This window comes from Aegilops tauschii, chromosome 3, assembly GCF_002575655.3.
Source record: "Aegilops tauschii subsp. strangulata cultivar AL8/78 chromosome 3, Aet v6.0, whole genome shotgun sequence".
In the NCBI taxonomy this organism is placed as follows: Eukaryota; Viridiplantae; Streptophyta; class Magnoliopsida; order Poales; family Poaceae; genus Aegilops; species Aegilops tauschii.
The window spans coordinates 606,263,574-606,285,711 of NC_053037.3; the positions used below are offsets into that span (position 1 = coordinate 606,263,574).

At 43.7% G+C, this 22,138-nt stretch overlaps 1 protein-coding gene and 1 pseudogene across 1 annotated transcript; both read left to right on the forward strand.

Annotated features, from left to right (window-relative positions):
- Nucleotides 1-137: 137 nt before the first annotated feature.
- Nucleotides 138-19,442, forward strand: LOC109766524 (uncharacterized). The gene is made up of 5 exons (XM_045234394.2): nucleotides 138-401; nucleotides 11,011-11,494; nucleotides 13,045-13,131; nucleotides 13,833-13,908; nucleotides 18,250-19,442. The coding sequence occupies exons 1-5, from the start codon at nucleotides 138-140 to the stop codon at nucleotides 18,254-18,256; spliced, it is 918 nt and encodes a 305-aa protein (XP_045090329.1). The 3' UTR covers nucleotides 18,257-19,442.
- LOC120976262 (uncharacterized) lies at nucleotides 18,260-21,423 on the forward strand (annotated as a pseudogene).
- Nucleotides 21,424-22,138: the final 715 nt, after the last annotated feature.

Sequence of the window (22,138 nt, forward strand, 5' to 3'; positions counted from 1 at the left end):
TTGTCATCCGCAAGAAGACGGCAAAGAACTGGCAGACGGCAAAATCCCTTATTCCAGTAGTGACACTTTTTGCCTCGCAGTCTCAATCCCGCATCACAAAGTTGTAGATCGCCATCACCACCACGAAGAAGGGATCCATGTCCTGCAACGCCTTCATGGCCCGGATGAAAAATCTGGGAGACGAGCTTGCTGCAGCGGGCCGGCCGGTCTCGGATCCGGAGATGGTGGATTATGTCCTTGTCGTCCTTAACAGAGACTATGATCCTGTCGTGGCGGCCATTGGCGCTGTCAAGTCCACGATCACCGTTGATGAGCTCTTCACCCAGATCGTGACGTTTGATCAGCGGGTGGATTTGCTCGGCGACGGTACAGACGCCGGCTTCAACTCCTCTGCCAACATGGTGTACAGAGGGCGCGGACGCGGCTATGATAATACCCAAGTGCAGGGAATCATCGTAGCAATTCCCAAAGGTGGAAGTGATAAGTATGGAGTGTCGAACCCACAAGGAGCTAAAGGTAAGATCAATATTCTCTCAAGTCCTATCTGCCACTGATACGACTCTACGTACACCGAACATTTGCTTTCAACTAGAAACGAGAAACAAAACTACGTTGTGGGTATGAAGAGGATAACTTTGCATGATATTGGAGGGCTAAAATATAAAAGTAGGTGCTGTTATCATAAAGTTAGAATATATTACTAAATATTATAAATAGCGAGTGTGGAATAATGATGGGTCGGTGTGCGGAATTATCCTAGGCAATTGGTAACAAGACCGGTAATCACTATTGCAATTTCATATGAGGGAGAGGCATAAACTAACATACTTTCTCTTCTTGGATCATATGCACTTATGATTGGAACTCTAGCAAGCATCCGCAACTACTAAAGATCATTAAGGTAAAACACAATCATAGCATTAAAGCAACAAGTCCCCTTTATCCCATACGCAACAACCCCCTTACTCTGGTTTATACTTCTGTCACTCAGGAAACCCACTATAAGAGAATCATGAACATATTGCAACACCCTACAGCGGGAATCCCTCACACTTGTGCGACACGGAGGGCACAATAGGACAGCACCAAAATAAAACATACAACTCATACCAATCTAGATCATCAATCAACCCAAAGACAAAGGATACCTACTCAAAACATCATAGGATGGCAACACATCATTGGATCATAATATGTGGCATAAAGCACCATGTTCAAGTAGGGATTACAGCGGGGTGCGGGAGAGTGGACCGCGTAAAAGAGATGAGGATGGTGATGTTGATGAAGACGATCACCGCGGCGATGATTCCCCTCCCGATGGCACTCCGGCGCCACCGAGGGAGAGAGGAGGAGAGGTTCTCCCCCTTGTGCTTCCTCCTCCATGGCCTCCCTCCTAGATGGGGAGAGGTTCTCCCTCTGGTCCTTGGCCTTCATGGCGATGATGGCCCCTCCGGGATCCTCCACCATGGCATCCGGTGATGATTGCCCCCTCCGGCAGGGTGCCAGAGAGGGCCTAGATTGATTTCTCGTGGCTACAGAGGCTTGCAGCGGCGGAACTTCCAATCTAGGTTATTTTCTGGAGGCTTCTGTATTTATAGGAATTTTTGGCGTAGGTCTCACGTCAGGGGGGTCTCCGAGTCGTCCACGAGATAGGGGCCCATGCCCAGGGTGGGTGGGCGCGCCCCCCGTCCTCGTGGACAGCCCGGGACTCTTCTGGCCCAACTCTTTTACTCCGGGGGCTTCTTTTGGTCCATAAAAAATCATCAAAAATTGGCACGTCAATTGGACTCCGTTTGGTATTCCTTTTCTGCGATACTCAAAAACAAGGAAAAAACAGAAACTGGCACTGGGCTCTAGGTTAATAGGTTAGTCCCGAAAATCATATAAAATATCATATAAATGCATATGAAACATCTAAGATGGATAATATAATAGCATGAATACTTCATAAATTATAGATACGTTGGAGACGTATCAGCATCCCCAAGCTTAATTCCTGCTCGTCCTCGAGTAGATAAATGATAATAAAAGAAATAATTTATGAAGTGTGAATACTAGCAGGTGGACAAGTTTGACCAATGATAATTTCAATCATCTTTTCTAGCATCATTATATGTCATAATAGTAGCTCATCTCATAAAACTTTTCATGATCAAGTAACAAGCTATTCAAATGTTAAAGTATAGATCATAAACCTTTTTTTAAACTAACAAACAGTGCTCTTAGTCATCAAACAATTGCAATTCATCTTATTTTAGGGAAGGGTCCATGTAAGAGCTTTGATTCAGCAAACTCCACATACTCAACTATCATTTAATCTTTCACAATTGCTAGCACTCATGTGATATTTATGGGTTCAAAGTTTTAATCGGACACAGGGAAAGATAGGGGCTTATAGTTTCGCCTCCCAACCTTTTACCTCAAGGGTAATGTCAACAATAATAATTTATGAAAACCTACATCCAAGTGGATATATATATCAGGATCTTTCCAACACAATGTGCTTTTATATTGCCAGTTGTGATAGGGACCTTTATTATGCAGTCCGTCGCTTTAATTGCTTCCATATCACAAGATCGTATAAGGCTTATTGTCTCCACACTAATAGATCATACATATTTAGAGAGCAATTTTTTATTACATGCAACAATGACAACTTACTTGAAGGATCTTACTCAATCCATAGGTAGATATGGTGGACTCTCATGGCAAAGCCAGGTTTAAGGATATTCGAAAGCGCAAGTAGTATCTCTACTTGGTGCAAAGAATTTGGCTAGCATGAAGGGGGGGAGGCAAGCTCAACATGTTGGATGATCCATTACGATATACTTTATTTCGGATATAAGAAAACATAACCCATTACGTTGTCTTCCTTGTCCAACATCAACCTTTTAGTATGTCATATTTTAATGAGTGCTCACAATTACAAAAGATGTCCAAGATAGTATATTTATATGTGAAATCTCTCTTCCTTCAATATTCTTTCATGAATTGTTCAAGTGACCAATTCTGTGTTTGCTAACTTTCAATAAGTTTACTACCTATACTTATTCCGTGTGAAGTCATTACTCCCCATGGTATAAGCATATGAAACATATATAAATTCAGATTTATGATATTCAATTCATTCAACCTTTTACTCATAGGTTATACATGAAGCACGTGAGTAAATGACAAACTACTCCAAAAAGATATAAGTGAAGAACACTGAGTAGTCAAAAAAATTAACTAGCCATGCGAGGATTATTTTTCATTCAAGATTTCAAATCCAATGATTTTATTCAAACAGCAAGTAAAATTGAAAATATGCTCCAAGCAAAACACATATCATGTGACGAATAAAAATATAGCTCCGAGTAAGGTATACCGATAGTTTTGAAGACGAAAGAGGGGATGCCTTCCGGGGCATCCCCAAGCTTAGGTGCTTGAGTCTTCCTTGAATATTACCTTGGGGTGCCTTGGGCATCCCCAAGCTTAGGGTCTTTCCACTCCTTATTCTCCTCATATCGATATCTCACTCAAAACTTGAAAACTTCAATCACACAAAACTTAACGGAACTTTGTGAGATAGGTTAGTATGATAAAGAGTAAACCATTCACTTTGGTACTGTCAAAGACAAGGTTCATAATTGTTCTCACACAATGACTAATGTACCATACCATTTCTACAATTTATATTGAGAAATATAAGCCATAGAAACTAGAAAACAAGCGAACTATGCAATGAAAACAGAATCTGTCAGAAACAGAACAGTCTGTAATGTTCTGAACAGCAACCATACTTCTGCTACTCCAAAAATTATGAAATAAACTGGTGGACGTGAGGAATTTGTCTATTAATCTTATGCAAAAACAATCAACTCAAAATCACTCTTCTGTAAAAAATGACAGCTAATCCCGTGAGCGCAAAGTTTCTGTTTTTTTACAGCAAGATCACATTAACTTTCACCCAAGTCTTCCCAAAGGTCTTGCTTGGCACTTTATTGAAACAAAAGCTATAAAACATGATTACTACAGTAGATTAATCATGTAAACACACAAAAAATAAGGGTAAATATTAGGTTGTCTCCCAACAAGCGCTTTTCTTTAATGCCTTTTAGCTAGGCATGATGATTTCAATGATGCTCACATAAAAGATAAGAATTGAAACATAAAGAGAGCATCATGAAGAATATGACTAGCACATTTAAACCTAACCCACTTCCTATGCCTAGGGATTTTGTGAGCACACAATTTATAGGAACGAGAATCAACTAGCATAGGAAGGCAAAACAAGTATAACTTCAAAACTTTAAGCACATAGAGAGGAAACTTGATATTATTGCAACTCCTACAAGCATGTATTCCTCCCTCATAATAATTTTCAGTAGCATAATGAATTAGTTCAACAATATAACCATCACATAAGGCATTCTTTTCGTGATCTACAGGCATATAAATTTTACTACTCTCCACATAAGCAAAATTCTTCTCATTCGGAATAGTGGGATCACTAATTCCTAAAGTTGACACTTTTCCAAACCCGCTTTAGATGATAGTATTATTCATACTCCAAAATATATAAGTGAAGTTTATGGAGCATTCTAAAATTAATATAGACTAACCAATATCGAAGCTCAAAATATGTAAGTGAAGCACACGAAGCATTCTACAAAACCATACTCAAAAGATTTAAGTGAAGCACAAAGAGCAATTCTATAAAATCGTACTTAAAAGATATAAGTGAAGCACATGAAGTATTCTATAAATCAATGAAGGGCTATCTCATACTAGCATGGTTCTTAAATGAAAAACAAAAACACAAAGGACACAAATCATGTGAACAAAACAAAAACCGAGGTATACCGATATTTGTTGAAGAAGAAAGATGGGATGCCAACCGGGGCATCCCCAAGCCTATATGCTTGAGTATCCTTTGACATATTTACTTGGGGTGCCTTGGGAATACCCAAGCTTGAACTCTTGCCTCTCTTTATTCTTCTCATATTGATAACTCCTCGATCTTCGAACACTTCATCCACACAAAACTTTAACAAAAACTTTGTGAGATCCGTTAGTGTAAAAAAGCAAACTACCACTTTAAGGTACTGTAATGAACTCATTCTTTATTTATATTGGTGTTAAACCTACTGTATTCCAACTTCTCTATGGTTCATACCCCCCGATACTAGCCATAGGTTCATCAAAATAAGCAAACAACACGCGAAAAACAGAATCTGTCAAAAACAGGACAATCTGTAGTAATCTGGAAGTTTAGTAAACTTCTGTAACTCCAACAATTATGAAATAAATTTTAAAATTTTAAAAATTTGTACAGAAGTAATGTGCAAAAAGTTTCAGACCCATTTGAACTTCCAGTAAAAATGTAAAATCACGCGCCACAACCAAAGTTTCTGTTTTTGTTCTGCACATAGTAAACAAGCAATCTAATCATCCTAAAACCAAAGCTTGGCACATTATTTTTATAATACAATGGATATACACAAGGGGATAATTATTTATAGAGAAACTTCCATGAAAAATTCTACATTGTTTCTGTGAGCATGAACACAAGTGTTCAAGGTCGACCCTCCTCCAATGCAAAACCTTCCAATCACTTCTCTTTTTGAAAAACTTTTTAGGCATGAAAGGCAAGTAATTTTTTTTGTATTTTCCTTCTTTTAATTTTTTTTATGTTTCACTCACAACTAAACAGGAACAAAAAGGAAAAACAAATTCTACTTAGTGAAGAAAGCAAACAAGCACACATGAGAATACCAACCCCACGCTATTGCTCCCCGACAACGGCGCCAGAAAAGAGCTTGATAATCCCGAAGTGCAGGGAATCATCGTAGCAATTCCCAAAGGTGGAAGTGATAAGTATGGAGTGTCGAACCCACAAGGAGCTAAAGGTAAGATCAATATTCTCTCAAGTCCTATCTGCCACTGATACGACTCTACGTACACCGAACATTTGCTTTCAACTAGAAACGAGAAACAAAACTACGTTGTGGGTATGAAGAGGATAACTTTGCATGATATCGGAGAGCTAAAATATAAAAGTAGGTGCTGTTATCATAAAGTTAGAATATATTACTAAATATTATAAATAGAGAGTGTGGAATAATGATGGGTCGGTGTGCGGAATTATCCTAGGCAATTGTTAACAAGACCGGTAATCACTATCGCAATTTCATATGAGGGAGAGGCATAAGCTAACATACTTTCTCTTCTTGGATCATATGCACTTATGATTGGAACTCTAGCAAGCATCCGCAACTACTAAAGATCATTAAGGTAAAACCCAATCATAGCATAAAAGCATCAAGTCCCCTTCATCCCATACGCAACAACCCCCTTACTCGGGTTTATGCTTCTGTCACTCAAGCAACCCACTATAAGCGAATCATGAACGTATTGCAACACCCTACAGCGGGAATCCCTCACGCTTGTGCGACACGGAGGGCACAATATAGGAAAGCACCAAAATAAAACATACAACTCATACCAATCTAGATCATCAATCAACCCAAAGACAAAGGATATCTACTCAAAACATCATAGGATGGAAACACATCATTGGATCATAATATGTGGCATAAAGCACCATGTTCAAGTAGGGATTACATCGGGGTGCGGGAGAGTGGACCGCGTAAAAGAGATGAGGATGGTGATGTTGATGAAGATGATCACCGCGGCGATGATTCCCCTCCCGATGGCACTCCGGCGCCACCGAGAGAGAGAGAGAGAGAGAGAGGAGGAGAGGTTCTCCCCCTTGTGCATCCTCCTCCATGGCCTCCCCCCTAGATGGGGAGAGGTTCTTCCTCTGGTCCTTGGCCTTCATGGCGATGATGGTGTTGGGGAACGTAGTAATTTCAAAAAAAATCCTACGCACACGCAAGATCATGGTGATGCATAGCAACAAGAGGGGAGAGTGTTGTCCACGTACCCTCGTTGACCATAAGCAGAAGCGTTATGGGAACGCGGTTGATGTAGTCGTACGTCTTCACGATCCAACCGATCCAAGTACCGAACGCACGGCATCTCCGAGTTCAGCACACGTTCAGCTCGGTGACGTCCCACGAACTTCGATCCAGCAGAGCTTCACGGGAGAGTTCCGTCAGCACGACGGCGTGATGACGGTGATTATGTTGCTACCGACGCAGGGCTTCGCCTAAGCACCGCTACGATATGACCGAGGTGGATTATGATGGAGGGGGCACCGCACACGGCTAAAAGATCAACTGATCAACTTGTGTGTCTTTGCGGAGCTAGCGGGCCGGCCCAATTGCGAAGAAAAACCTGTAGAAAAATGCTTACTGATATATACGCAAAAACTAGGAATCGAACCCTCCATCAAATGTACAGCAACCTAACGTTAGAACCACCAGACAAAGCTGACAAGCTTGTCAACTAACAGAAACGAGACATATTTGACCGTTCCTCTAGAGATATGTTATATACCCAGAATAAATTATTTGAAAAATAAATTCACTAAAAACCACGAATTCCAAAAAAGGTCCGAAAATTAGAAAAAGTTCATCAATTTTGGATAAAACATTCATCCACTTTGGAAACAGTTCATCGAATTTTTAAAAAGTTCATAAATTTGAAAAAAGTTCACTGATTTCGAAAAAAAGTTCATTGATTTTGAAAAAAGTTCATCAAATTCAAAAAAACTTCATCAAATTTCAAAAAAGTTCGTGGATTTTGAAAAAAAAGTTCATCGAATTGAAAAAAAGTTCATCAAATTTTAAAAAGTTCATCGAAATTCAAAAATTAGTTCATCGATTTGAAAAGTTCATCAAATTTGAAAAACAAAAATCGTTGATTTGAAGAAAACGCTCATGTGTTTGCAAACAATTCATCAAAGAAGAAAAAAAACTGAAAACAAAATAGGAAAAAAAGAAAAAGAAGAAAAAGGAAAAGGAACAAATAAAAGAGGAGAAAAGATAAAGGTTACAACAACCCGCTAGTTGGCGTGGTGGCTGCACCAGCTTACATCTGTGCGGGAGGTTGGTGGTTCGATCTACAAATAACGCACTTTTCGCGAATTAAGACACAGATAAGAAATCAGTAAAATCAGTGAATGGGCCGAGCCCAGTTAACGCGGCTGCAGGCGCCGGTTTGCAGAAACACTAGTAACCGGCGCCTTCAGCGCTAAATAGGATTTGCCTCCCCCCCTGAGGCCTTTCTCTCCTTTCCCGTATGGCCCATTAAGGCCCGATACGAATTCCCGTAACTCTCTGGTACTCTGAAAAATACCCGAATCACTCGGAACCTTTCCGAGACCCTACGGGTTTGAGAACTATGTAGACATGACCGAGGTATGTTACTTGCCCGAGATTCGATCGTCGGTATCACCATACCTAGTTCAATCTCGTTACCGGTAAGTCTCTTTACTCGTTCCGTAATACATCATCCCGCAACTAACTCATTAGCTGCATTGCTTGCAAGGGTTATAGTGATGTGCATTACCGAGAGGGCCCAAAGATACCTCTCCGACAATCGGAGTGACAAATCCTAATCTTGATCTATGCCAACCCAACAAGTACCTTCGGAGACACCTGTAGAGCACCTTTATAATCACCCAGTTACGTTGTGACCTTTGGTAGCACACAAAGTGTTCCTCCGGTATTCGGGACTTGCATAATCTCATAGTCATAGGAACATGTATAAGTCATGAAGAAAGCAATAGCAGTAAACTAAAATGATCAAGTGCTAAGCTAACAGTATGGGTCAAGTCAATCAAATCATTCTCCTAATGATGTGATCCCGTTTATCAAATGACAACTCATGTCTATGGTTCGAAAACTTAACCATCTTTGATCAACGAGCTAGTCAAGTAGAGGCATACTAGTGACACTCTGTTTGTCTATGTATTCACACATGTATTATGTTTCCGGTTAATACAATTCTAGCATGAATAATAAACATTTATCATGAAATAAGGAAATAAATAATAACTTTATTATTGCCTCTAGGGCATATTTCCTTCAGTCTTCCACTTGCACTAGGGTCAATAATCTAGATCACATCGCCATGTGATTTAACATCAATAGTTCACATCACCATGTGATTAATACCCATAGTTCACATCGTCATGTGACTAACACCCAAAGGGTTTACTAGAGTCAATAATCTAGTTCACATCGCTATGTGATTAACACCCAAAGAGTACTAAGGTGTGATCATGTTTTGCTTGTGAGAGAAGTTTAGTCAACGAGTCTGCCATATTCAGATCCGTATGTATTTTGCAAATTTCTATGTTAACAATGCTCTGCACGGAGCTACTCTAGCTAATTGCTCCCACTTTCAATATGTATCTAGATCGAGACTTAGAGTCATCCAGATCGGTGTCAAAGCTTGCATCGATGTAACTCTTTACGACAAACCTTTTGTCACCTCCATAATCGAGAAACATATCCTTATTTCACTAAGGATAATTTTGACCGCTGTTCAGTGATCTACTCCTAGATCACTATTGTACTCCTTTGCCAAACTCAGTGTAGGGTATACAATAGATCTGGTACACAGAGCATACTTTATAGAACCTATGGCTGAGGCATAGGGAATGACTTTTATTCTCTTTCTATCTTCTGCCGTGGTCGGGCTTTGAGTCTTACTCAATTTCACACCTTGTAACACAGGCAAGAACTCTTTCTTTGACTGTTCCATTTTGAACTACTTCAAAATCTTGTCAAGGTATGTACTCATTGAAAAAACTTATCAAGTGTCTTGATCTATCTCTATAGATATTCATGCTCAATATGTAAGCAGCTTCACCGAGGTCTTTCTTTGAAAAACTCCTTTCAAATACTCCTTTATGCTTTCCAGAAAATTCTACATTATTTCCGATCAACAATATGTCATTCACATATACTTATCAGAAATGTTGTAGTGCTCCCACTCACTTTTTTGTAAATACAGGTTTCACCGTAAGTCTGTATAAAACTATATGCCTTGATCAACTCATCAAAGCGTATATTCCAACTCTGAGATGCTTGCACCAGTCTATAGATGGATCGCTGGAGCTTGCACATTTTGTTAGCACCTTTAAGATCGACAAAACCTTCTGGTTGCATCATATACAACTCTTCATTAAGAAATCCATTAAGGTATGTAGTTTTGACATCCATTTGCCAGATTCATAAAATGTGGCAATTTGCTAACATGATTCAGATAGACTTAAGCATCGCTACGAGTGAGAAAATCTCATCGTAGTCAACACCTTGAACTTTGTCAAAAACCTTTTTTGACAAGTCTAGCTTTGTAGATAGTAACACTACTATCAGCATCCGTCTTCCTCTTGAAGATCCATTTATTTTCTATGGCTTGCCGATCATCGGGCAAGTCAACCAAAGTCCACACTTTGTTCTGATACATGGATCCCATCTCAGATTTCATGGCCTCAAGCCATTTCGCGGAATCTGGGCTCATCATCGCTTCCTCATAGTTCGTAGGTTCGTCATGCACTACTGGAAACAGGGAATTTGCCATCAGTCAGCTCTTTGCCGTCTGCCAGCGGATGGCAAAGAACGTCTTTGCCATCCACTTACAAAAAACAGACGACAAAGAACTGACAGACGACAAAGAACCTGGTTGCCATCAGCCAGTTCTTTGCCATCTGTCAGCTGATGGCAAAGAATCTTTGCCGTCCGCTGGCAGACGGCAAAGAGGTGGGTGGGGTCCAGTGCACACCGGTGCTGTAATGGCCTATCAACCCACCTCTTTGCCATCTGCCAGCTGAGGGCAAAGAATCTTTTCCGTCTGCTAGCAGATGGCAAAGAAGTGGGTGGGGTCCAGTGGATGACGGCGCTGTAACGGCCCTCTAGCCCCACCTCTTTGCCATCTGCCAGCAGACGGCAAAGAGGTGGGGCTTTGCCATCAGCTGGCTGATGGCGAAGATGTGGGCCTTTGCCATCCGCTGGCTGATGGCAAAGAGGTGGGACTATCTCTCTCCTTGCTCAAAAAAAGCAAAGAGTGAAAAATTAAAGAAAAGAAAACCCCCAGCCTCCCTAAAAAAAACAGCCACCCCGAAACAATCGCAGCCCACTCCCGTGCGTGCTGGATAGGGTTCCCTGCCGCCCTCACCGGTCGCCGCCGCCCTCACCGTTCGTCGGCGCCGCCCTCACCGGTCTCCGCCGCCGTCGGTTTCCCCTACATGGCCGGAGGATAGGCCATCCCGCCGGTCCATTCCCGCCCCACCGCGAGGGAGGAGACCGACCAGTTGCGCCTCCCCGCCGGTCGCCGCCCGTCATCCCAAGGATCAAGGCCGACCGCGCCGGTCCTCGTTGGTCGCCGCTCCGGCTCCAGGCCGCCCACCGCCCCGGCCACGTCAGCCCGGTCTATTTCCCACCGGATCCCATCTTCGCCGCCGTCCGACGCGCCTGCTGCAAGGAGCAGCAACCCCATGTCTCAGAGGAGCTAGCCCCGACGCCATTGACGCCCGAGCGACGCTCCCAAGCTAGGAGCGGCACCAGGACGACCACGCCCCCGAAGCCTAAACTGCAAGGTGAGCTCGTCCCCTTCTCTTCTTCCCTATGGATCAGTGTCCTGGCTCATGTTCTCTGTTCTGTACATGTGTGCAGTTTATTTTCAGAGTACTCGTGGTGTGCAAAATCCTACCCTGGCGCATCTTGTTGGTTGTTTAATTCTGGAATCACAAGTTAATGCATATTGCTATGTGGGTACTGCAATGACTGCTAATGTGTGAACAAATTTCAGAACAGTGAAATGCATTTTTTGGCTATGCAGAAAATGTACTGCTATATGTGTGTAGTTATACTGCTACTGGTATATGTGTGCAAATGTACTGCTATATAGTTCATATGCGTAAACTTTTGTTGTATGACATATAACAAAACTGGTTATTCGTCTTTATTATAACTTGTCTTAACTGGGAATATTTGTGGCACTGTAGTACACGCACTAGCAAAAAAGAACGATCTTCATCTAGGCTAATATATTGCTACTACTAATTCATACTACTAGGCACGTACGAGAATGAAACCTCTGCTGTTGTATGTCATGCTGGAAACTATCCGGTTCTGCATACGAAAGTACGTGTTGTTTAGCCGGTGGCAGCCGTAGATTAATTGTACAGCGAGCCACAAAAATTAAGTAGTGAGCATTGGAGCAAAATCAAGGCCAAGAAATAGAGCAATCAACTCGCAGAGCAGATCTATGTACAGCCAAAATTCGCACAATTTATCTCCTATGAAAAAAAATAAGCACAGGCATTCACTCCAGGAACCAGGCCCAGCTCGTTTCTCCCTTTTTTGGCCTGTTTGCAGTTTAGCCCGAAATGGACTGCTTCCAGCCGGCCCAAGGTGGCAAGAAGCTGGGCTTCACCGCCCCAGTTGGGCTACCAGCTCACCCAGGGGCTGGGGAGAAGCTGCCTCGCTCCAGAACAGTTTGCTGCACTCCACGTGAAGTGAGAAGTGAGGCTAGAAGCTCGATAGGAGAAGCTTTTGAGAAGCTAGCAATTCTCTGAACAGGCCCTTAACCTTATCATTATGATTGATAGAATGTAATTTTGCACAGGATCTGTTCAAAGAAGATAATCTGAAACATTGCTTCTTTTCTTGAGAGCCATGGTAAGAAGAAAGGGAAGAAAGCTAGTATGCTAGATGTGCAGGGGACTGCCGATGTGACCGAGAATTTGTGGTTAAAGAGCGAACATAGTCTTCTTTGAACATTGTCTTTTTGCTATGAATGTTACAATTGCATATGCTATACTGGCTTGAATGTTGACCATCCATTTGGCTCCATCTCCAATGCTGCTTGATATATTCTGAATCAAAATAACAAATTTTTTATGGTGTCAGCAACTCAACACATAAGAAAAAAGAACTCCCTCTTACTAGTAGTTCCCATTACTTGGAGAAGCATGGCAAACAAAGGCCACACGAACACATAACATATTATTTTTTGGGTTCTTTCTTTCTTGCGTATTTTCTTCTGGTTAGATGTTGTTGAGCTGTGAGATGATGTTGTTGATGTTGTTTATTAGATTGTTGTGTGAGTGCTTATGTTGGTTGTGCCGGTGCTTTTCCTGTGCAGGTATCTTCTCTTCATCTCGAGGAGCACCATTGCTCCCATTGTCGTTGCCCTCGTCGTTCGACTATCACCTCTACGTACGGTCTAGGGGTGAGCTCGACTATCATCTCTTCCCCCTCCCCTATTTGCTTCGTTCCGGTCGTCGTGCCGATGCCAATAGATTTTGCTTTCATGTCAAGTCTCGTAACCTAGGCGTCTCCCGTTTGAAAGGGCGACATCTATAAATATGCATTTCTTTGCATATTTATAACCATCATAAGATTGTCCATCTGGAGAGCGTCTCCCGTTCGAAAGGGCGACATTTACGGCCATCTGGAGAGCACAAATGAAACTTGCTTCAACAAAGTTGTATATTCAGTTATTTCTCTTTTAGCTGCTGCTTGTCATTTTATTTGGCTATCTTTTTAAATTTTTCTACATGTCCGATCATTACCAGAAAGTGATCTTATAAGCAATATCTTATACACACTGACATCAAGCTAAGAAGATTCAGTAAAGGTTTAGGATATGCTTATAGATGTTTTGAGGATTATGTAGCAGGATTTTCTTTACAGTCCACTTTTGCCGGATAGAATTTATCTTTGTCCCTTTGACACCACGACAACCAGACACGACACCCCCGACCCCCGACACCTCTTCGGCCTGCTGTTGACTGAAAAGGTGCTTTTCGGCCTTCCAGAGGCCGACGGGGTCATATATTTATGAATTATGAGTTAGGTCATATATTTTCTGATTTTGTTATGAAAAACATCATATATATTTGTGTTGATCGGGTGGATTTAAATGTGCAGTTGTTTCGTCGCTGCAAGGGTCTGGTGTTCGACGACCTCCCCATGCGTTCAACGAGCTCCGCCCCGGCGTTCGTGGGTGAGCACAAATGACATCTCCTCCTCCCCCAATCATTTGTTATGTTCCGGTCTTTGTGCCGATGAAACATGCTAGCTGCAGGTAGATTGAATCATCAGTATGCTTGACCACTATGCGCCTTCCGTTCGAAAGGGTTACATCTATAAATATGCATGCATTTGCATATTTATAACTGTGATTCTTTCGAATTGTCCAACGTTATCCATGGACAGCCCGAGTATGTGTAGATTGGGTTCGTTTTCCCATATGCTCTGCTCCGGATCCGATGCAGAATTTCGTCAGCGCCTCCCTGTTGTTCTCCGGGTACACATCCTCTTTGCTTATTGCGGAGACGTGTATCAGGAGAACAGTGGGGAGGTGCTACCGAAATTTTGCGTCGGATCCGGAGTAGAGCATGGGAAAACGAACCCAATCTACACATACTCGGGCGGGATTAGGACCTATCTTTACCTATTAGCGTCTAGGTTGCATGGACGTAATAAAACTGACAAACTCTATTAACTGATGAATATGGTTTGCTAAATTATGTATATATTTCTTGTGTGTCCAGTAGCTAGGCAAGATGAGTGATCGTGCGTGGATGTACACCGGTGACACTAGTCAGAAAGACATGACCCATGAATGGATAACAAAAACCAAGGGGTTTGTGAGAGTCGCATTTGCAAATGGACAGACACAAACGTGGTGCCCCTGTGTCGAGTGCGACAACTATCATAAGAGGTCAGCGTTTGAAATGATCAAACACCTGCAGAAGTGGGGTTTTACACCTAATTATACGGTCTGGACATTTCATGGTGAGTCTGCCCAACGTGCCAGAGCTGAGGAGGGCCGTCGTCGCACCGACGAGCATGGTACCGGGATGGAAGACATGGTGGAAGACTTTGATGATGCTCGGGATTCGGATGATGAGATGGAGGAATCTGCAAAGGCCTTCAATGATATGTTGGAGTCTTCAAAACGTCCTCTCCACGAGCACACTGAGCTTTGTCAGCTGGATGCCATCGCACAAGTAATGGCTCTAAAGGCTCAATTCAACTTGGGCAGAGAATGCTACGACGCGATGATGACACTATTTGGACGCTTTCTACCCAAAGGCCATGTAATGCCTGCAAACCTGTACCAGTCGGACAAAATCCTCCGTATACTTAAGATGCCCTATGAGAAGATAGATGCATGTGAGAAAGGATGTGCCTTATTTAGGCATGAGTATGCGGACTTGAAGTATTGTCCCATTTGCCAGTCTTCCAGGTATGTTGTGGTAGACAACGGTATGGGTGAGAAGAGTCAAAGAAAACCCAGTTAATGTTCTTCGGTATATGCCAATCATACCAAGACTTCAATGTCTTTTCATGGTCGAAGAGACGGCCAGACAGATGACATGGCACAAATTGGGCAAAAGAACCGAACTGGATGCAGATGGGGAGCCGATGTTGGTACACACATCAGACGGTTTTGCGTGGAAGCGCTTCGATGCAGTACATCATGCTAAAGCGGCAGATCCAAGGCATCCTCGAATCGCCGTAAGCACAGATGGGTTCAACGTGTTTGGTATGATGGCAGCCCAATACAGTTGTTGGCGTGTATTTGTCATTCCACTCAATCTCCCTCCCGGACAGATTATGCAAAGAAAGAACATTTTCCTAACGTTGATAATTCCGGGGCCCAACTATCCGGGGAAGAGTATGAATGTGTACATGCAACCGCTTAAGGATGAATTGCAAGAAGCTTGGGATAATGGGATCAAGACATATGACGCCGCTACAAAAAAAAACTTCCTAATGCGTGTGTGGTACATGTACTCGATGCATGACTTGCCGGCGTATGCGCTATTCGTTGGCTGGTGTGTGCATGGTAGGTTCCCGTGCCCCACATGCAAGGCAGCTCTTGAGTTTCGTCGGTTGCAGGCGGGTGGCAAGTTTTCTTGCTTCGACATGCATAGACAGTTCCTGGATCCTCGTCATAAGTTCAGAAAAGGCAAGAAGAACTTCATCAAAGGTAGAGTTGTCAAAAACTCTACACCACCTGCGTTGACAGGTCAACAAACCCTAGATCAGTTAAACACTCTTGAGCCAGATCCAGAGCGTCCAGGGTATTTCAAGGGGTATAATTCGGAACACGCCTGGACTCACAAGACATGCTTGTGGGATCTGCCTTACTTCAAAGACCTCCTTTGCCCATACAACATCGACGTGATGCACACTGAAAAGAATGTCGGCGAGGCCCTCTTTGGTACATTGTTCGGCATAGAGGGGAAAACAAAGGATAATCCTAAGGCTAGAGTCGATCAGGAGGCTCTATGTGATAGACCGCTACAAAACATGTGACAACCGAAAGGAAAGAAGAACTGGGCGAAGCCAAAGGCATGGTTCAATCTTGGAAGGCCAGATATGAGGGAAATTATCCTGTGGGTGAAAAAGGAGTTGATGTTCCCCGATGGGTATGCAGCGAATCTAAAGAGGGGAGCGAGGCTTAAAAAACTGAAAATATTTGGTCTCAAGAGTCATGATTGGCACATATGGCTTGAGCGGGTAATGCCGGTGATGTTGCGTGGCTTTATCCCTGAGGATGAATGGCTAGTACTGGCAGAGCTGAGCTATTTCTTCCGTGTTCTTGCTAGAAGAACTAGAAGAGTTGGCGCCGGAGGTGATCTGCAAGTTAGATAAGATCTTTCCACCGGGCTTCTCTAATCCAATGCAGCATTTGATTTTGCATCTCCCGACCGAGGCACGATTGGGGGGGCCCGTGCAGAATCGTTGGTGCTACGCAACTGAGAGGATGCAGAAGACACTTCGAGCAAAATGTAAAAATAAACGTCGAATTGAAGCATCGATGGCCGAGGCATTCATTAATGAGGAAGCGGCAAACTTCGTGACAGCACACTACGAAGCCAAAAATCATCATTTGCATAATCCGAAGCCTCAGTACAATGCTGGCAACCCTAAAAAGGGTGGATCCAACCTCAGACTATTCAAAGGGAAGCTCTCACCAGCCGGTGCTTATACTCCCTTATTGTTGGATGTCGACGAATGGCGGACCATTATGTTGTATATCTTGAACAATCTAACAGAAGTGCGGCCGTACATCGAGTAAGTTCTCGGTACATTGTTTCGCAACCTCTAATTCCTTTGAACTGCTCTTATTCCCGGATATTTGATACAGTCGATACGTCGCCAAATTCTCGTATGGAGCGGTGATCCAAAAGGATTCCGTCGAAGAGTATGAGCTTCTGGCAATGCATGGATGCGGCTATCCCGGTTTCATCTCTTGGTTCAAACAAACGGTAATTTCCATTAGACCATTTCATTTCTTCGTCTATTTTCCGGCTAATGCAACAATCATTTTGTATTAAACTTGTAGGCTAGTTCAGAGTCTATGGACGCCGAATTGAGAGAAGTCGCTAATGGTTTTGACTATAAGGTCCATTCTTGACAAATACGACATCAATGGGTATCGCTTTCCTACCTATGGTAAAGAGCTATCTATGGCCGACCGAAAGTCTACAAATTGTTGTGTCTCTGCTATCGGCGAAGGAGATACCGAGTATTATGGAAGAGTTGAAGCAATTTATGAACTTCTATTCTATGGTGCAAACCCACCGAACGTCGTAGTCTTCAAATGTTATTGGTTCTAGCCAAAGGAGACTAGAAGGACTCATGAACATATAGGGCTAGTCGAAATCAAACAAAGCACCCATTTGGATGTTCCCGATGTCTATATTACGGCTCAACAGGCAACCCAAGTTTTCTATCTACCGTGGGCCTGCCAAAGTGATCCAAATCTCAATGGTTGGGATGTCGTTTATGAAGTGCCGCCACATGTTAGACCACCTCCCCCCAATGAAGAGGATTATGAACCTCACATTAACCCAGACACATATGAAGGAGAGTTCTTCCAAGAAACACGTCTTTCCAAAAAACGTTTCAAGAACCGCTCTACTTCACCCCAGAACATTGAAGTAGACAGCGATAGTGAATCCGAGCATGAGCCGGAACAAGAAGAGCTGGAACAAGAAGAGCCGGAACAAGAAGAGCCAGAACAAGAAGAGGTTACTGCTGCGGATGACCTGTCAATGCTTGACCGATTACGTAAAGGAGGCCTTCCACATGTTGATGCATTTATTGATGATGATGATGAGCACGTCATTACTGATAGTGATGATGATGATGCATTTATTGACCCCGAAGCATATATAGACGATGAAGACTAATATTATAGTTCATGTTAGGTATTCCATTTTTTTATGTTCATGATGATGATACACTTAAATTATATAATATTATTATTAATGTCAGGTATTCTTTTTTATGTTGTACTAATTTCGTTTACTCTTTGTCATTGCAGGTGTTGACAGATGGTGGGCGCGGGTCGAGAGCGCTCCGAGGCTCCTTCCTCGGCGCGTGGTGGGAGGGGTAGTTCCATTCCACCCCAGACCCTCCGGAGAGCGCTAGATCTCAGTATGCAGACACCACCGGCGGTCGCTTCTTCTTTGGATGGGAGAGGTCGGCGGGGGAAGAAGAAGGAGAAGGCTAGTAGAGGTGGACGTGGCAGCGGGAGAGGTAGGAAGGCTGACACTATGCCTTCCTCGCCGCCACCCTCAGCTGATTCACCTGACCACAGGACTGCTCCGTCTGAGATGGAGCCGCCTGAGGTGGACCCGTCTTGGACCCCGGTCCACGAGCCTCTGGCGGACGAGCCTCGGGCCGAAGAGCCTTCGCCCCACAAGACTCCGGTCCCAGAGGCTCCTTCCCACGAGACTCTGGATCAGGCTACGTCACAGCCGAACCGATTGGGGGACTGGCCGGAGTCGAGTGGCCATGCTGATGGTGACGAGGGTGGCTATAGTTCTGATAGCTATAGTGAGAGTGAGCTGGTTGAGGGGGGCAATGTCTACCAGTGTGGTGGTACAAAGCTCCCGCCCACCCCGGTGACCCCTGACCAGAGGTAGTTGATTACGCCTGATGGGGAGAAGTAAGTGCATTTACTCTTTTTTAACCTTTTGCCTTCACGTTTCTTCGAATATCTAATGTGTTAGCCTTGTCATACTGCAGGTCTTGGAAACACGGTCGTGGTGTCCGCAGGCCCAACACAGTCCTTGTGTGATTTGTCGCCAGAGCTTCCCGGGATGGGTCACGTTGCCCGGTGAGGGCCAGGTTCCAGAGCTAGGAATGACGTGGGAACACTACTTGGCTGCCCCGGCCCCGCCGGGCGAGAGGATCGGCGGTGTCGAGTGCCACACGGTGGTCGACGTTGTGATCCAAATGTTTTGGGTAATTTTTCCTCTCTCGTCTACATTGTGTTTTCTTGTTTGATTGGCAACCCTAGTGATTGTACTAATCCATGTTTTCTTTTTTGATTGCAAACCTTTTACAGGTGTGCTGAGGGACAGGAGGAGGCCGCGGCTCGGGTTATCGAAGCCGAGTGCAGGCGGCTACTTCAAAACTGGCGGAACGAGGCTCGGACGCAGGCTACTCGAGACTACTTCGCCTCGATTGGTATTAGGATGTCCAAGTCGAAGTGCCGCACAAAGTATCTGAGTAAGGAGAAGTACATGAACGTAATTACCTATTCTTAAGGCCTTGTATTTAGTTTCCTTGATTTGATTTGTAGGCGTAGCGCTCAAATTTCTCTTACTTAACTTAGGTGCCCCCGAGATGGTGTGCGGATAGGCTGGATTGTTGGGAGGCGTTGGTGGATGAGTGGTTCTCTCCCCAATGGCTATCCACCCACAACAATGCAAAGGATCGGCATGGAAAAATGAGTGGTGTGCCACACCATCAAGGCAGCGTCAACCTATATCAGTACGGGGATAACTGGGTATGTGGTTTGCTTCATGATTCATACAAATTCAGTCTTCATTCTAGCTTGAACCCTTAACTAATACTTTGTTCCTCTCTTTTAGGCGTGGCACAACAAGACGGATGTGCCAGAGCTGCGACCTCTATGCCATGGCCCATAGTGCCCCGTATAAGAAGGCCAAGGCATTCTCTGAGTCTGATCTCGATGATCCAAAGAACTTCACCAACCGCGCCTCCCACAACAAGCTCGTGAGGTACAGAGACGAGGGGAAGGCGAGGAAAGGGTCGGACTTTAACCCGAGCCAGCCTATTGATCCAGAGCTGGTGATGATATCTGGTGGCGGGAGGAACCATGGCTTGTTAGCCATTGGGGATGGACTGATACGTTGTACTAGCACTCTCCCGCAGATCAAGAGGCGCCAGACAAGCTCCGATTCTGAGATAAGCCCTCGTCCACGGCCAATGGATCTCGAAATCAAGGTTAGTTATACAGAATCAGATACCTTTCCTCCATTACATTATGTGTGCGGCCGTCGATGATTACAATGCTAAAGAGGAGTGGTGTTGCAGGCTGCTATTGAGGAAGAGAGAGCAAAGACCCATGAGCTTCTGGCGGAGGAAAGGAGGCAGGCGGCGGAGAGGGAGAGGGAGACTGAGGAGAGGACGGCTAGGCTTTTGGAGGAGGAGAGGAACCGGAACGACTTGACTAACCGGGCCATATACGAGCTCTTCGCGGTAAGTTTCTTCTGCATATTAGCTAAATCATGCACGCAATGTTCCTTTCATTAGTAACTAATATGACTGACTCGTCAATACCAAATGTGCAGTCCATGTGCGAGAAGAACGGTCAGACCCCTCCGCCGATGCCAGTCATTGCTCCGGCGGACACGGTGAGTTTCATTTGAATGGACATTACTTATTAGTCTTCACATTTGAGTTGCATCATGCTAACAAGACAATGCAAATGATCTTTCATTTGGTGCAGCATAACTCCCGACAAGCATCGACGTCTGCCATTGGCGTGAGCAAGAACCCCGATCCTCCTCCGTCTGCCACTACCGCGAGCAAGAACCCCGATCCTTCACCTACGGGTTGACGGTAAGTTTTGCCTAGTGCTTTGCTTAATTAGCTCAAAAATGACCTATTTAACCTAGGATAGCTTTAAAATGACCTATACTTAGCATTTTTTTCCTCCAAAATGACTTAATATGCTTAGCTAGCTCAAAATTGACCTATTTAACCTAGGATAGCTCTAAAATGACCTATACTTAGCATTTTTTCCTCTAGCTCTAGAATTACATAATATGCTTACGAAATGACATATTTTAGTTCCGAAATGACTTCATATGCTTAGCTAGCTTCAAAATGACATAATAAACTTATTAGTTCCAAAATGACCTTACTTAGCATTTTTTACACCAAAATGACTTAGTATGCTTAGCTAGCTCAAAAATGACATAATAACCATTCTTAGCTCCAAAATGACCTATTTTACAGATATAAGTTGCATCATAATAATCTTCACATTTTAGTTGCATCATAATAGTCTTCTTCTTCTAGTCTTCTTCTTCTAACTTTCTTCTTTCCCATTTGTAGATTTGCTTCAGATCACGGAAGCTTGGGTTGATGGAGTGCTTGTCTTTAGTTTTTGTTTTGACTTTGTGAAACTTGCTACCTATGATGAAACTGTGTAATATTGATGAAACTATGTATATGTATGTATGAAACTTGCTAATATTGGTAACATGTGTTGGATATATTTGCGTTCATGACTATTGATAATATGTGTTGAATATGCTATATTGGTCATATATATATATATATATGTTTGTTTTTCTGTGAAAATGAATTGATATAAGAAAAAACAAAATTAAATGAGGCAATATAGGCACTTTGCCATCTGCTGGCAGATCTGCTGGCAGATCGGCTGGCAGATGGCAAAGAGGCCACGTGGCAGCAACCTGTAAATCGCTCGTCTGGCCTATTTGTTCTCTTTGCCATCCGCCAGCAGATGGCAAAGAGCCTGCATTCTTTGCCATCAGCTGGCGGATGGCAAAGAGCCTGCAGCCTTTGCCATCAGCTGGCGGATGGCAAAGAGCCTGCAGCCTTTGCCATCTGCTGGCTTTTTAAAGATGGCAAAGAGCCTGCACCCATTGCCATCAGCTGGCAGATGGCAAAGAGCCTGCAGCCTTTGCCATCTGCTGGCGGATGGCAAAGCACGCCGTTAGCCTCCTAACGTGGCTAACCCCGTCCTTAGGCTTTGCCATCGGCCAGCTGATGGCAAATATTACAGGCTCTTTGCCATCTGCCAGCAGACGGCAAAGAAGCCTTTACCAGAGTTTATTCAGCCGGCCCTTTGCCATCAGCCGTCCGTGCCTTTGCCATCTGCCATGGCAGATGGCAAAGTGCCTGATTCCAGTAGTGATGGTCAAGTA

What these genes read in the sequence shown, in the direction of transcription:
- LOC109766524 (XM_045234394.2), top strand. Translation starts at nt 138, where the DNA reads ATGTCCTGCAACGCCTTCATGGCCCGGATGAAAAATCTGGGAGACGAG. An exon ending in CCCGAAGCCTAAACTGCAAG is followed by an intron (nt 11,495 to 13,044) that starts GTGAGCTCGTCC and finishes TTTCCTGTGCAG; the next exon opens with GTATCTTCTCTTCATCTCGA. An exon ending in CCTCTACGTACGGTCTAGGG is followed by an intron (nt 13,132 to 13,832) that starts GTGAGCTCGACT and finishes TTAAATGTGCAG; the next exon opens with TTGTTTCGTCGCTGCAAGGG.